General features: G+C 35.2%; 1 protein-coding gene across 1 annotated transcript in view; it reads left to right on the top strand.

The window, feature by feature from the left end:
* Positions 1 to 16,247, top strand: part of TM9SF2 (transmembrane 9 superfamily member 2) — a 28,442-nt gene extending 12,195 nt beyond the window's left edge. The window contains exons 6-17 of the mRNA XM_071430909.1: positions 1,136 to 1,260; positions 2,124 to 2,235; positions 4,144 to 4,223; positions 4,321 to 4,429; positions 4,553 to 4,685; positions 4,937 to 5,056; positions 7,225 to 7,282; positions 7,943 to 8,102; positions 9,557 to 9,708; positions 10,715 to 10,826; positions 11,436 to 11,607; positions 15,581 to 16,247. Of these exons, the coding sequence (XP_071287010.1) occupies positions 1,136 to 1,260; positions 2,124 to 2,235; positions 4,144 to 4,223; positions 4,321 to 4,429; positions 4,553 to 4,685; positions 4,937 to 5,056; positions 7,225 to 7,282; positions 7,943 to 8,102; positions 9,557 to 9,708; positions 10,715 to 10,826; positions 11,436 to 11,607; positions 15,581 to 15,648 (1,401 nt within the window). The 3' untranslated portion in view covers positions 15,649 to 16,247. The remainder of the gene's footprint in view (positions 1 to 1,135; positions 1,261 to 2,123; positions 2,236 to 4,143; positions 4,224 to 4,320; positions 4,430 to 4,552; positions 4,686 to 4,936; positions 5,057 to 7,224; positions 7,283 to 7,942; positions 8,103 to 9,556; positions 9,709 to 10,714; positions 10,827 to 11,435; positions 11,608 to 15,580) is intronic.
* Positions 16,248 to 16,466: the final 219 nt, after the last annotated feature.

Genomic DNA, 16,466 nt, shown 5'->3' with positions numbered 1-16,466 from the left:
TTGGAAGGTTTGCTTTTCCTAAAACTGGGAGCTGATGGAAAAAGATTCTCTTGTGATAGATCATATAGTGGAGATCCAGATAAGTGCACTGATATGGTGGAGATCCAGGTAAGTGCACTGATATGGTGGAGATAAGAAAGTCCAGGAAGTCTTTGACTACCACAGACCTCTTCCATGGCAAGGTCACTGAGAACTTGGGATAGGTTTTTGGGGTTTTTCAGAGTGGTTGGTTTTATTTAATCGATCTTACCAAAGAAAACAATTTCTGTGGTTGCCAATTTTGTTTAATTGCCTCCATAATGAGTTGGTTTCAGGGTCTCCATGTGAATGGATGCATTTACAATCAAATATGTAATCTGGCAATATTATTTTAATCTTATTTTAAGGCTTGTTTTTAATTAAAGGAAAATAACCTTTGAATAAATAACTGATGTACTGTAGAAGAACATTCCATTTATGTAACTATTCTTATAAGTGGGGCTGCTCTATAGAAAAGGTGGGGATAGAACACTTTAGAGGTTCTAACTGAAATTCAGTAGACATAACTGTTAAATTACTTGTGAGTTTAACAACCTCTTAAACTAACTAAATTCCAAGGTGATGTTTCCCTTCACCTGAGGTTTGCATTCAGCATTCTTGGCTGCTGCTTGCTGTTCATCCCTGTGCATCTTTGATTTCAAAGGTTGTTCTGCCACAGAGAGCATTTATTTGCATCATCTTGGGAGGTTCTGTTTAATTTCTGAAAAATAGACTCTTTGTTTTAAAATAGCTGATGCTTTTGAAATGCTTCTAATAACAAAACTTGTCCCTTAGTTATCTATTCAGGTTGCTACTTAAATAAAATAGGACATTTTTAGTTAAATTAATTAATAAATATATATATTAAATATTTAAATTGATTTTTCTACTTTTCAATTTTACTAGACTGTTCTTAGCATTAACTTTTCTAACTTATGTTTTTAATGCAAGAAGGCACTTACTGTCTTTATAATTTCCAGTATCTCACATTCATATTTTAGAACTTCTTGACAGAAAAAACTATATGCAGTCTAAAATTCTGTTATGCAGACTTCTGTCTAAGGCTTTGTGATGTCTATATTTTTTGATTGTTTAATATAACCTTTTTTCATTGCAGTCAGAATTTCATGAAAAGGATACCTTTTATATTTTCAACCATGTTGACATAAAAATTTATTACCATGTTGTGGAGAATGAAGCTCTGGGAGCAAGACTAGTTGCTGCTAAACTTGAACCAAAAAGGTTAGTAGTTGAAAGTAACTTGTCATCAAAAAGTCATCCATCCCGAGACACTTGCTTTGATCTGAGAACCTGCTGCTAGTCAGAAATGCTTTCAGATATGTGACCTGCAGATTACCTCTCCTGTTGATTGATGTAGTGTAGTTAGGACAGTCTAATGTAATTTTGTAATTTGATGGACCTTGGTGCACTTTTTCCTACTTGGACCAAGAAAAGATAAAATAAAACCTGTAAGTGTTTGTGGGGTGTGATGAGTGTGTGTGTGCATGCATGTAGAACTCTAATTTCCCTACCAGGGAATATTCTGTCTTGTATCAGAACAGGACACCAGTGCCTGTTGCAGGCTTGACTGGAGTGTAAGATTTGATCTGTTCAACAATCAGGATTTGTATAGAAAGATTTCACAGATGCACTCATCAGTTGTCCTGGTGTCTGTGTGGCTTTTGCTCAATTGGTGTCTGTTGTGTTATTTCTTAGCATCTTGTCTTTCATGGTATAACTGAGCTTCTCGCATTGTTGGTTCAGTTGAAAGTATTTTTTCCTGAGAGAAGTTAGTAGTTCTGGTGGTGTAACTTTTAAAATGTTTTGGAAGTTCATAGCAATACTAAGGCTTCTTTCAATTTTGGTACTCTGCTTTAGAGACTGTGCTCTTTTTAGAAGAGACAAATCTTGTTTAAGAAGTTCAAGTTTCAAAAACTCCTGAGCTTAGGATATGTTCCTTATGAGTCCTGAAATTTATGAGACATTAAGTACAATTCTTATATTGAAGGGAAGAATCCTTGGTATGCTTTTCTAAGATGAATGAATTCTTTCTTAAGAATGTTGTCAGTGAAGTGGCTTTCATTTTGTGTCTTGTCTCCCTGCAGTTACAAGCATACTCATCCAGACAACCCTGACTGCTCAGGAGTGCCCATGGATATAAGTAATAAGGCCAGTGGAGAAGTCAAAATTGCTTACACATACTCAGTTACTTTTCATGTGAGTACTAAGATTTCTGTGGTGGTTACCTCTTAAAATCATGCATTAGTACTCTGAATTATAAAGATGGACAATTAAAATTGGCTCAGAATAGTAAATTTGTAGTTTTAAAACTTTATTTGAACTGGAATGTCAGAGGTGGCTTGGGATTTGACCACATACATTGCAGTTTTGCATACCAACACACACAAAGTAGATGCGAAACACGTATGTGGTTTTTAAGAGTCACACTTTCCACATCTGCCTAGGTTGTCTGGTAGATTATTTTTCAATCCAAGTTCTTAAGTCTGAGAAATTGTTTGTTTCATGTAGGTAGGTTGAAGCTGATAGTTTTCTGCCCTTCTGCTGCAAAAGCTGCCTTCTCTTTAAGGTCTTCCTCCCCTGGAATCCTTCAAAAGAGTAGGAAGCTGGTAGTCTTTGTTCTACTACTCTCTATTTAAAAGCAGAGGAGCAGTATATCAGGCAACTGCAGGCAGCAATGATAGCTGAATGTTTCTCATTCTGCTGACAAGAGAGGGAGGTTTTGGTTTTGTTTTGGTTTTCCGTAGATGGAGTTTGCTGGACAAACTGTTTATCAAAGTTCCCTACTCCTTCTCAAACTGTTTCCACTCTGAGTTCAAAATACAATAAATAGTATAAGAAATATACTCAGGAGGGATTATATTATGTCTATACTATATAATGATATTGGAGGGATTATATTATGTATATTCTATATAATGATATTTTCAGAAATTATATCAGTTGTGGTGCTGAAATGAATTTGTATACCGAAAAGCAAGTATTTCTGGAAACCTGTGAGAAGTTAGTAATGAAGAGTGAACTCAGCTTCATATTATTTTATTGTTTGGCCTTAAAAATGACATGCCCAGCTGTGTGTGTGCACCTGTCTTGTGCACAGTGTTACATCAATTGGAGGTAATCTTCTGAATTTCTGTTGAGTTGGCAGATCAGGTCATCTCAGGAAGAGAAAAAAAAGGCAGTTTAGGTATGAGGAAGAATGCAGTTCTGTCCTAGAGTCATTGATACTGGTTTAGAAATTTGTTGCTTCCTTTGAGACATGGTTTTATTATCTCAGTGAACTATATATGTGATCTTGACTACATTTTTTAACCCATTGGATTTTTTTCAAAATCTGGCTTTACTGGAAAGCACTCTTGCTCTTGCATGTTAGAAATTACTGAAATAACAGCCTGTCAGACACCTAGCCAGTTTTGTTAATTGGTTTGTTTAATAGCTACCTTCACCTTGATTAACACTGTCTATTCCTTTTTTCCTGTTTACTCTGCAAAATAAAACAAAGAAATGTTCTTTTTGAAGTGTTTTTGATCAATAAATGGTCACTTTGAATAAGTTTAATCTGTTGAAATGCCTGGAGGAATAATTTGCTTCCCTCTGCTAAATTCTGTCTCCCCACCTGTCCTGCAGTAAAAGCTGTTTGTAACGGTATTTGGTACTGAAATGAGATTGTATGAAAGCAAAGGATAATTTGGACAGAGCATGATGTAGTGAGTGAAGTATCATCTGGAGACTGTATAGCATAGCTTAGTTTCTTGATACATGGACTTACATGTGCTAAAAAATCTATGTTCTTTCATTATTCTGCTGGTCCATTCCAGATGAATCAATACAGTCCTTGAAGGGTGGGTGTACAATTAAATTAATTTGGTAAGCCTTAATGTCTTAAGAAGACACAAGTGCTCAAATTCAGAAAATATTTTGGTTTAGATTCTATGGTCAAATCTTAGGTTTGCTCTAGGTAGCTGTTATTGAAGTATTCCCTGTAAAGTATGAAACTTGAAATTTCAATTAGTCACGAGATTTAAGATTGCTTTGCACAAACATCAGCTTTCAAATGTATGAGTTGGATACTGACTGTATCTGATGTTCATGTGTTTACTCTTTCAGGAAGAAAAAAATATCAGGTGGGCATCAAGATGGGATTATATTTTGGAATCCATGCCTCACACTCACATCCAGTGGTTTAGGTAAGGAGGAAATTTATTGTACTGCAGTGTTTACATTGCAGTTTGAATGATGATTTTCATTAATTTTCTTTTTTTCTTTTTTTTTTTTTCTTTTCAGTATTATGAATTCCCTGGTGATTGTCCTCTTTCTGTCTGGAATGGTAGCTATGATTATGTTGAGGACACTCCATAAAGATATTGCAAGATACAATCAAATGGATTCCACTGTAAGTCTAAAATGTAGTTCCTAAAATTTATTTGGAATGTAATTTTTCCAGTTAAATGTGTAGCTGTAACAGGCTATTTAAGTTGTAATCTATTGTATTAAAATAGATGTACTTCTTTTACAGGAAGATGCTCAAGAAGAATTTGGCTGGAAACTGGTTCATGGTGATATTTTCAGGCCCCCAAGAAAAGGAATGCTGTTGTCAGTTTTTCTAGGCTCTGGCACACAAATCTTAATAATGACTTTTGTTACCCTGTGTAAGTAAAGTGGGGAGGATTTAGTTGATTGTACATGATTTTTCACTGCTAACGGCACGGTGCTAGTAAAAATAGCAGTATCATTTTTTCTAGAAATTTCATTAAAGTCATTAGAAACAGCTGAGCTGATGTAGTAGACATGCAACTTAGTACACACAGATTGTAAGATAACTGATGTACTGACTTTAAGTCAAACATATAGTCTAAGGTTTCTAACATCATTTCTAAAATTGTGCATCTCTGCTTCACAGTTTTTGCTTGCCTGGGATTTTTGTCACCTGCTAACAGGGGAGCTCTAATGACCTGTGCTGTAGTTTTGTGGGTGCTGCTTGGAACTCCAGCTGGTTATGTTGCTGCCAGATTCTACAAATGTGAGTAATAGTTATTGAAAATGACAAGGCTTAAGTTCATTAACATAAACTATCATTACAGAACTGATTTTTATTTCACTGCACTGTTTGTAGCTTCCCTCAGGGCAACGTGGGGAAATGTACTTTCCTTAACAACAGAATATACATATATAGAACACTTAATATAGTTACACTGGTTTTGATGTAATCATGCCTAAAGACCCTGAATTGCTCTTGCTGCTGTGTATTTGTGAAATTAAATAATAGTAGTACTAAGGTCATTACATCTTCACATCAGACTGTTTTCTGCTTCTGTTTCCTGTCACTGTGGGGACTGTGTAAACCTGCATTGAGTTTTAGTTGTGGATGTTGCTTGGTAACACACACCTGCACCCCCAAATTGTGAACCTCAGTTCTTGCATGCCTGAGATTGGTGACCTCTTTTTAGCTAGCTCCCAGGTATTTTGGAGAATAATGCTTATTGGACTGTGGCTGGAGCACGGGGAGAAGGACTGTTCTGTGGTTGTAGAAACCAGCCCTGTGGTGTCTGGGCCCCTGACAGGAGTTAGTTGATACTGTTCTCCCTCACTGATCCCAGCTATTGTTTCAAGACCTGCCTGTCTGCCAGCCTCAGATGGTTTACCCCTTTATCATCTGATTTATTTTAAGGTGAAGAAGCATGGCATTCCACATACAGCTTGTTTTAATTACCTTACTCAAGGTGAAAGGTTTTTTGACTTGAGAGAAACGGATCTTTTGAACTACTTTACTTGTGAATATATGGGGCTACAGGAGAAGTTTATTTCAGAACTTCAGCCTGGCAGTAGATACTAGAGATCTTCCTTCTTACCATTTTGTAGTTTTCACGTGGGGAAAAACTGTGGGAAAAGTGAGTTTGTATCTTGTAGGGAATTTTTTGCATAGTGGTGGTGACATGACAATGAAGTATTCCTAATATCCAAGCCAGTTAAGACTTAAACAGAAGGAAATTTTAGTACTAAGAGCATAATTGAGGATAGAATTATTCTTGATATTGTGGTGTATACTGTGTGTTTTGAAGGATATTTTGAAGTGTATTAATGGTAAATTGAATCCTATGTCTTTGGTGGAAATGTAGTTTTTAAGGATAAAATTTAATATTTTATTTATTGGTAATCACTTAGTTGATACTTGAATGTTGTGTTTAATTACTAAGATAGTGAATGACTGATCCGGAGATATTTTTGTTGTTATAACAGGAAGTGGTTTATACCCTGCATTAGAGCATGTAAACATGAATGGGGTTTTTTTTAATAGTACACAAATAATGTGATGTATAAAACAAAATGCAGTTGAAATGGATATCCAATTTTAAAAGTTGGGGTTTTTTTCAAAATTGCATTTAAAAAGTGAAACATGAGTTGAAATTAAATGGTTAATCTTAATAACTGCTGTCACATTCTACCAAGTTTTTATGAAGAAATAGAAACTTAATTAAAATCACTCTAACCATAATCACTTCTGACTCTTGAAATAAAGAAGCATGTCATTATGGCAGTGCTCAGATGAAATTATCTGCTTCACTGCACTCCAGCAGGATATTTTCATTTGAAAGTATATTGACTAGAATTTTTATCAGCATAGTGCAAATTCATAAAGATTTTCTTAAAAAAGCTATCTTTGGTCTTTTGGTATCACCACTGCTTAATGCTGTTAAGACTCAAGAAAACATCACTACTACTGTAAGCGTGTTAGTTCTGACTCTTCTGTAAGATTCATAGGCAAGAATTATTTCAAGAAAACTGTTAAGCTTGGTTTTCACATATTTATGTATCTTTACCTACTGAAACCTGCAGTCAAATTCTGGAAAGCTTAAATTTCTTAATCCCTCCAGGTTTAAAACATTTTTTAAAGATTTAGAAATATTGCAAATCTGTTCCCTCCTTTTAGTAGATAAAGTCGTCAGAAACACAGTTTTAGTTGGATACCTTTCCTGACCTTGGTCTGAGACGTTTTGCTTTGAAGTTCTGTGGTTAAGCAATAGGATAAGGAAATCCAATTTTATTACTGAATATTTAGTTTACTGGTTTTGGGCATGATAGCACATTATTTGAGTGTTTGCAAGCTAAGTAGAACAGGTAAATGGACTGGAAAATTAATAGTTGAACTTAATGCATGTTTTAATGTCTGTCAAATGTTTTAATATACAGCATTTGGAGGTGAGAAATGGAAAACAAATGTCCTGCTGACATCATTCCTTTGTCCTGGGTAAGTTGAGAATATTGTCATGATTAAGAGAATTAAATTGCATCTCTGATGTGCATAGCTAATTTTTTAGGTTTCAGCTATACAAGTAAATCTTACATTGTCCCTTTATTCCGGGAGCTACGAGAGTATCATGGTACTTTTGACAAAGATGAGTAGGTTAGTGGCATATCATCCTTTGATTTTTTTTTTTTTTTTTTTTTTGGTAAGCATTTGTTTACTCTCACCACATGAAAAGGTTGATTAGGAAAAAGCCATTATGATAGTAATAAGTTTGAGGCCCACTTTTTCATTGTTTTCTTTCATTCTCTGGACTGCACTATTCTGACTGCACTGTAGTCAGTCTTATATAGTGTCATATAATGTATAACCACTCTGATAATTTTTTCCACTTAATCACAGCAAGCAGTCTTACCCTGAAGTGTAGTTAAGACAAGCATATATTTGAAATAGCTTAGTTGGAACGTCAGTGCCTGCTGGAGTTCAGTCCCACTAGATTAACAAAGAATTGCTTGTCTGATCTCTTTGTTTTCATATTTTGTGTGTGTCATTTGGTTTTAGCAGAGATTTATGCTAAAATCTCAAAATAGTGCCATTGTTTTGTCAAGGTTACTGAATGTTCAGAAGTATTTCTGTGCTCTAAGTGTGCTCTGTGTTTTTCAGAATTGTATTTGCAGATTTTTTTATCATGAACCTTATTCTCTGGGGAGAAGGCTCTTCAGCAGCTATTCCGTTTGGTACCTTGGTTGCTATTTTGGCACTCTGGTTTTGCATATCTGTACCACTGACATTTATTGGTGCCTATTTTGGGTTTAAGAAAAACGTAAGTGTTTCTGAGAATTTGTTTTTTTAAGTATATACATATATAAACACACACAAATATTTGTCTCTGTATAGGCCATGACTGAGGTAGCACCTTATCTAGTTGCACTGTTGGCTCCAGTTCAGTTCAGTTGCTTTAGAACTGCCTTAGAGAACCAGTCTTGGTATTCCAAGGCTGTGACACATGGTTGGTGGCAGTGATACTTCTCTGCAGCAAATTGGGTTGTCATTCTATTTAATTGAGTGACTGCTACAGATAAATAAGTGATATGAGCATTTTTATTTTAATTAGCATCTTTTTCATAGACTAAAACAAGTACTTGACCCAGCAAGCATGAGGGAAAGCAAATTCTGCATTTCTGGGTTTCGTCATGTATTTCTTGTTCCTGTCTGCCCTCTACACTGAGGATGTTTCCTGATCAAATTGCTAGAGTTCTGTGAAATCTGTTTGCATAAGTGTTCTGTAAATGGTTATCTCTGCTTGGCAGACATTAATTGTGATTTACTCCTAAACTAATCAATTTTACATATTTTTATGAGGGCTCTTTGTGACCAAACATTTAATAATTTGGTGACCAAATCATTAAATAATGAGATTCGTTCTTTTTTTCTTTTTTTTTCTTAAAAAACTATTTACTGTCCCCCACAAATAAATTTCTATAAGTGCAGATACGTTTGTAGGTTTTCTCCTGCATAGGAAGCCAGGATTCTGTCTCTCTGTAGATCTCTTGTAATACCTTCAGAGAATATTGTTTTAGTAGGCTCTTTTTAATTCAGTGGTTTTTTTCTGATAACCATGTTGAAATTCCATCGAGTTCCCCTGCATTGTACAGGTGTGTACATCTTTTAAGGAGGAAGGAAGGTTTGATAAGCTAATAAGGCAATGTGGTAGGTGTCACAAAAACTTGGAAATCAATTTAGAAAGGAAGTATCTGTTGATGTTTTTGATGTAATTATTATGAAAGCCAAAAGATAGAGAGTATGCATGTATCTTACAGTGCTTTACGTTGTTTTCTCTCACCATGCTGATCCATGCATGTGTCTTGAATTAGGATTAAATTGCCAGATCGAGTCCTTTCAGTAAGTTTATCCTGTGCAATTTCAAAGTAAATCCTGAAAGACAGCACGCAGGAATTTTTAGAAGGTGAAAGCAGGAATCTGCACCACCACTACCCCAGCTGAAATATGGTAAATCAGCTCAGGCTCTGTAACAGATGGGCAAACATTGAAAGGGAAGTCCAAAATATCTGTCACTATGTTTTCAGTAAGAGCTGTCTTTTAGCAAGTTTGCCAAGCATGTGTTGGTAACCGAGCTGGAGCAAAAGCAAATGTAGCGTAGCTGGGTATGCACATGCTCAAAATAAAGAGTAGACTTTGTGCCACCACTCATTACAAAAAGAAAGCAAAAAAGTTTGATACTTTATTTATTTAACTGTTTGTTATTTTTGTTAAAAGGCTATTGAACACCCTGTTCGCACAAATCAAATTCCACGTCAGATTCCTGAGCAATCGTTCTATACAAAGCCATTACCTGGTATTATCATGGGAGGGATTCTTCCTTTTGGATGTATCTTTATACAGTTGTTCTTCATTCTCAATAGTATTTGGTAAGTTCACCATATATTGAATTTTCTCTGTCATAAAATCTTTGTGAAGGTTTTTCTTTAAGATGTTTTCCCTGATTATTTGGGGATCCATTGTTACCATACTGGTTCAATAATATTTAAATGTTAATATCTTTTTTATGTTTTAATAATACTCGGTGCCTGTTGTGCTTGTTGGGGTGTGCAGAGAGGTGGCTGTGATATGCTTAGCAATTTACAGCTGACCTACCTTCAGATAGTTTGTTGTTTTCTCATGCTACTCTTGCGACTTCATGTGGAAGTGGCTCTGAAGCTGATATATAGCATATAACTTGACAGTAGTAAAGTTTATTAAAATAAACTTGAGATTTTTTTGGTAGTTGTTATTAGGCTAGAAAAGTATTACTATTCTTGGGAGGAAAAAAAAGAACCAAGAACAAATTCTTGTGAAATCTTTATTAGAAATTAATAATGATTTTTAAAAAGAAAGCCCCATAGACTAGTGCAGTAGAAGTGAATTTTGATGTGAGCTCACTGACAAACTAATCTACTGTGAGGAATTTGTCTTCCTTCTGGCACAATTTAGTTATTGGATCTTGTTAAACTGTTTCTGAACCTTGAATAGGTGCCTCTACCCAACACAGACAGCTACAGCATTTGACATTTCTTGTTATTTTGGAGCTTTGCCCCTTTGATTGAAATGTGAGGTGAAATCTAGGTTCTTCTGAAGTCAGTGGAAGAGGTCACGCTGACTTCACTGGAACTGTGATTTCACCATTATGTTTAGTCATTTATTTCTCTAAAATCCCAACCAGGGGCATGCTTTGGCCTTGCTTTCTCAGTGTTCTCAGACCAAGCTGCCAAGGTTGCTGTTCTTTAGTTAGAAAATAAATTAGTCAATTGTATGGCTGCACAATTGACAGTTTCAATAGGAAGGGAAAATACTTAAGGTGAAGGTGATGTTACTACCTATGAAGAAATAATAATAGCACAATGGCCATTTAAATTTTTTTTTAACTCCCTTTTATAGGTCCCACCAGATGTATTACATGTTTGGCTTCCTGTTTCTGGTATTCATTATTTTGGTTATTACATGTTCTGAGGCTACAATATTGCTCTGCTACTTCCATCTTTGTGCAGAGGTAGGAAATATTTCCTCTGTTTTCAAACCTGATAATGTTCTAAGAATGCTTCCAAAAATGTTAATGCTTTTGTAATTGAAAATAAGTATTCCAGAATTCAGCATGAACACTAGTGCTAGATGAGATGTACTTAAACCATGTCTTTAAAAAGTGAAGCAGGCTACTTTTGGCAACTCTTGTAAGAAATATTAAAACCTTGCACTGGGTATTGCTGAGTCAGATGTCACGTCTTTAGATTCTCACTCCCTGTTTTCTGAAGGTGCTAAATTAATCCATTAATTTTGTTCAATCAGAGTGCATTTCAGACATGCCCAACCTTGGGAAAAAAAAATCTCTGTGGCTGGAAATAAGTACACCTGGCTTATCTGGGATATTAGTATTTTGTGTATTTGCTATTGATCTTAAGGTTACTTATCTCTAATTTTGAATGGTGTAATTAAAGCAGTATTGGTTATATATAGTTCTTCTCCCTCTAGATAAAAAAATCCTACAAAAACTTACTTTTGGATAAAGTCATAATAGAGAAAGTAGCTCTGCATTCCCTGATAGGATCAGTGGGCTAGAGGTGTACGCAGTATTTCTTACCATTTGTATTTTCTCTCACTCTAGGACTATCACTGGCAGTGGCGTTCATTTCTCACTAGTGGCTTCACTGCAGTTTATTTCCTAATATATGCAATACATTATTTCTTTTCTAAACTGCAAATCACAGGAACAGCTAGCACCATTTTATACTTCGGTTATACCATGATTATGGTTTTGATCTTCTTCCTTTTCACAGGTAAGTGTATTGAACCTGAATTTTAAATTTTGAATCTGCCTTTAGTTTTGCACAGTAGAATCCTTGGCAAAACTGATCTTGATACAGAATTATAAATTCATGTATGCCTTTGATTTTTTTCCAGGTGTAGCATATTGCAACTATGTGCTTACAAACTTTAATAAAAGAGATAAATGAGGATGAGGCAAAACTACTGCTAACTTGAAGTGTGGCCTATCATTAGGTCTACAAATATGTGATAAATACTTTTTCAGATTTTATTTTTATGATAGTCATATGACAAACTCAGTTTTTAAAAATAAGTTGTCTTTGGAAAAGCACACTTCAAGTCACACACAATCAAGTATAAAGTTTACAGTGTCAAGATAAAAACAGCAGATTTTTTGGAATAGCTGGAAGGAAGAGAGAGGAATAAAGGTAGACAAAGAATGCCTTTTTTTAAAATTTACTCTCTTCCAGAATGTATTTACCTGTATCCCAATTGCATTGAAGTGGCATGGGAAGCAGACAGAATTTCTCTAACTTTTTTTTTATCAGACTTGTCAGAACCTTGTAATCTTCATTGTGAGCGTTTGGAAAATACATCTGTCCTTAGGTGCTGCATTTCAATTTCCTCTTCAGTAATAGAGATGAGGTCACAAAATTTTCCATTGTAGCCTTCAGTCAGACAGAAATAGCCCTTGTTTAGGGTGGGAAAATGGCAGTGAAAATACAAGAAGTCTCCTTTCAAACTGATGCAAGAAGGCAGCAACTGCCAACTCCTCAAAAAGATCTTAAAAATTCTGTGTTCTGCTGCAGCAGAATGCAGTCCTTGTATACTCTGCCCTACAGAGCAGTACTTCTGAAACTACTTTGAACTGATCAATGGTTTAAATAATTTCAGGCTTCATGTTGATGATGACTTTTAATGATTCCACAGTCTTGGATATGTATGTGTATAGACACTATCTTTTGAGGCCTCATAGACTACAAATGGCTTGTCATCAGAGCTTTTAATAAAAATCACACTATGACTTTTAAGTAGAATTTTCATTTCCACTTAACCTAGGAGAACAAAAATAGTGAAAGAAGAAAGAACTAAGAATGGTGTTCATTTTAAGTATAACTGAATATTTCAAAGACATGTCCACTTCAGCTAAGAAAATATTGAAGCTGTTTGTGGATTGAATTCAGATGATGATGAATGGGAGCAATGGCCTGCAAGGATTTTCTTGGGTCATTGCCTGTTTAAAAGGAAGAAATGGGACTTGAGTGCATTATATAATCTCACTGAAAAGTGATCAAGCTGTGTCCCAGAAGTGGTCAGTTTTATCTTCCATCCTTCATTTTAAGTCAGTCCAATGTATTTTGGCATTGCTTGCCGATAGTTTGTAATTTATGCATCTCTGCTTTTATTCACATTTCTGTACCAGTTTGCAAGTCATTCTGAAATGCCTAGATCAGAGATTCTGCCTCCCTTGCTCAGGTTTTCTTCTTTCTCACCTTACTTTTCTCTTAACCTTTACTTCTGGTCTGGGTGTACTGATAGTTTCATTGAACTAAAAAATCCTAGGATGTGTGGTTGTTCAACTGGAAATGAATGTGTACTGCTGTATGCAGATCAACTTTAAATGCAGTGCAGACTTACAAAGTAGTGTGAAAAATAGTAAGGCTTTACAAAAGTGTAAAGTCAATTAATTTAGTTTCACCAGTTTTTCCAACAGATGTTCAGCAAGTCTGCCTGTAATAGTAAACAGTTTTGCCCAAAACCAGAATTGTGTTTACCCTGTCTCCTTTGTTCACTTTGCATGTGTGCACTAATTCTGGAGCAGATTCATTCAAGATAAAGGGGATTTACAATAATTTTCTGTGCTGAGACATGGTTTAGCTGCCTTTTGCATCTCAGACACCCATATAATTTCATCTTTTGCCCTTATTCTTTCAAGTCAGTCATGTCACATGGCATTGTCTAGAGGCATTAAGATGTGTCCACTGCATCCCCTTTTTTCCTTTGCTCACGTGTTCACTTTCAGTTGACCAAGTCGTTGTACAACACCTGTCAGCAAATTTTTAGGGTAGGTTCATAAGCTTGCAAAGATGAGGTGGTTTATTCTCATCCCCTTTCAGCTGCTTTTTGTGGCAGTCATTTGTTTGTAATTGGGACAGTGGAAATGCAAGTCATCCTGTGCAACTAGAACTCAGTTTTCAGTCTGTATGCTCTTTGTTTTTTAGATTTTCAATTTCTATGTTGAAATCAGGGGAGGTTACACTTGAGGTAATTAATTACACAGAATTGTAAAACACTGTGCTTAACAATTTTTTATCTAATTCCCTCAAGATTAAGTGCAAATTACCTTTTAATTTGGGGAAATAATCCTGTTTCTTAAGATTTGAGAAGAATTTTGTCCATTTAGGTTGATATGAATGTAAATGCAGTTATGTTCAGTTCTCTGAGATTTACTGAAGTGCTCGGAGATAAGGATTTACAGAAGAAATCAGAGGTTGGGTAAAGGTACCTTTTTTTTTTTTAAACAAAAGAACATATTAGCAATTTAGCAAAAACTGCTCCCAAAGGCAACTGACTTCCCATGTCAGGATGATAAAAAAGCTAAAAAGAAAAAGTCATAATTGTTGTATGAAAACTATTCTGCTGCTGCTTACTCATCTGTGAAAAATTGTCAGGATGGGGAGGAGGGTTTTGACGATGCCCTGCTGCTATGTCAGTGTAACACATGCTTCAGGCACTTGCATCCATACTGCATTCCAGGTCATTGATCAGACTCAGCAGGCACAATACCGGGAGCTACATGACAAATCTTTGATTCACAGCTGGGATCACAACTACGTATCATAGTAAATGAATCACTTAAACATCAGTAGTTTAGCAAGCGTAAAGTGAAAAAAAAATGACCATGATATCATTCATGGTTCCTTTCAAGCTTTGATAGACAACAAGTTACCACACAACTTTTGTTGCCCCTCTTACCAAATCTAAAACAAAGGAAGTTTTTTTCCTCTAAAGAACTTCTTTGATGCTTGTATAAGTTCAGGATATAATTCTAGAAGAGGTACTTGGGCAGAGATCAGATAATCTTCAGGGCTTTTTTCCTGTCCTAGTTTTTGTGGGAAATTAAGGTTCCTGTAACAGGTGTTCTGAGCTGCTGTTTAATCCAGTATCATTCTGATTGAGACTGAATTTTGATGTAATCCAGTTAGATTAACAAAGCCCAACTATATTAACTATTTCACATTCAAAATAATATTTTTGTGAAAAGCTTCTTTTGGAGTTACACAAAAAGAAGGGATGAAGCCACTGTTTTTTTTCTGCTAGAAGGATAAATAATCAGGGAAATGATTTTCATCCTCCAATTTTAGTTCAAATCTGTGTGTACCTTTTGACTGTCATAAGTATTTCAGAAGTGTTTATTTTTAAGGTATGTAACACATGTTTTCAGTAGGACTACAAGTTGTGTAGTAACTACACTATGGTTTGAAATTTGTATTAACTCAGTCTGTGGAGAAATAAAGGTGATGCTCTAGTTTTCCAAGACCTTAAAGTATTGCTAAGTAATGGGAGCTCTGATGATGTTATTATGTTTATTAAACATAATAACAATGTTCTGACAGCTGAGCAGATGAGATAAAGTGTGTGTGAGTAGTCACTGAGAAAGGGTGAAATGGAGCAGTGTGAAGGAGTGGGACTGCAGCATACTGGAACAACAAGAACAAAAAAGTAAACAGAAACATCTTACTACTAGAGTGTTCCACATGATCTATTCTGTGCTCCTGAAAATAATGAGAGGTTACAGAGTAGTTGATGCCTTTAAGGTCTGAGTACTGTCTGTAACTTTCCATTATCTGATGTGATTGATGTTCTGAAGGCTAAGGACAGCAGATCACATATACATATATCCTGACTTATAAACTATGGATAGAAATTAATGTCCTCTGTGTCAGTGTTCTAACACATCATTTTCTTTTTTCTCTCTTTTAGGGACAATTGGATTCTTTGCATGCTTTTGGTTTGTAACCAAAATATACAGTGTAGTGAAAGTCGACTGAAGAAACCGATGTAAAGAGTTAACAGAGAAGAGGTTTAATCTTCATTAACCTAACTTAAAAACCTGGTCTTGTTGATGAACTTGAGCTTTATCAGAAGTATTGGCTTCCTGTTCTTTGAGAATGATACTGAAATGCACCTACTTTTCCACTAACACGTTTGTATTGTGACTTAACAACCTGTTTTCATTCAAACCTTAATGAAGATCAGAGTTACAATATTTATGCATTTGTAAATACAACTATACTTTGAAAGAAATGTTAAATTCTAATGGCAGAATAGAAGTGGCTGTATTACACAACTTAATGATACTTCTGATCAAAGTACAACTGTAAATAGGTTTTTCTAGCTTGGTAGGTGGGATGATTTATTTTTCTTTGAGGGAAATGAGAACTTTTTATTATGCTAACTTTGAAGGATGACTCTTTAAGAGGTGTTGCTTTTAGTCTGGATGTGATTTTTATTTTTTACTGGTGTTACGTCCATAAATATTCTGATTTCTGTGACTTAATTAGTTTTGGTGTTCTTGGCCTTTTAAACTATGTGCCTCTGAGTCCTTGAATTTATAAATTCATAATCCAATAAACGTTGTAAAAATGTCTTCATTGACTTATTACATATTAGAAGTTCATAAAAATATGTAAATACAATTATATTGAATACAGATGCTTAAAGATTAGAGTATTTTATGGCATTTTCTATGGTTTAATGTATATTGACACACATTTAGATCTGCAAGAATTATTATTTGTGCTAAATGGCTATAACATGGACATGTGATTGTGGCGCATGGGAACTAAATTATACACCCATTTAACAA

The sequence above is a fragment of the Agelaius tricolor genome, unplaced genomic scaffold (genome assembly GCF_023055355.1).
Source record: "Agelaius tricolor isolate 1412-34295 unplaced genomic scaffold, bAgeTri1.0.p SCAF_7, whole genome shotgun sequence".
NCBI lineage: Eukaryota > Metazoa > Chordata > Aves > Passeriformes > Icteridae > Agelaius > Agelaius tricolor.
This window is presented reverse-complemented; position numbering and strand designations above follow the sequence as displayed.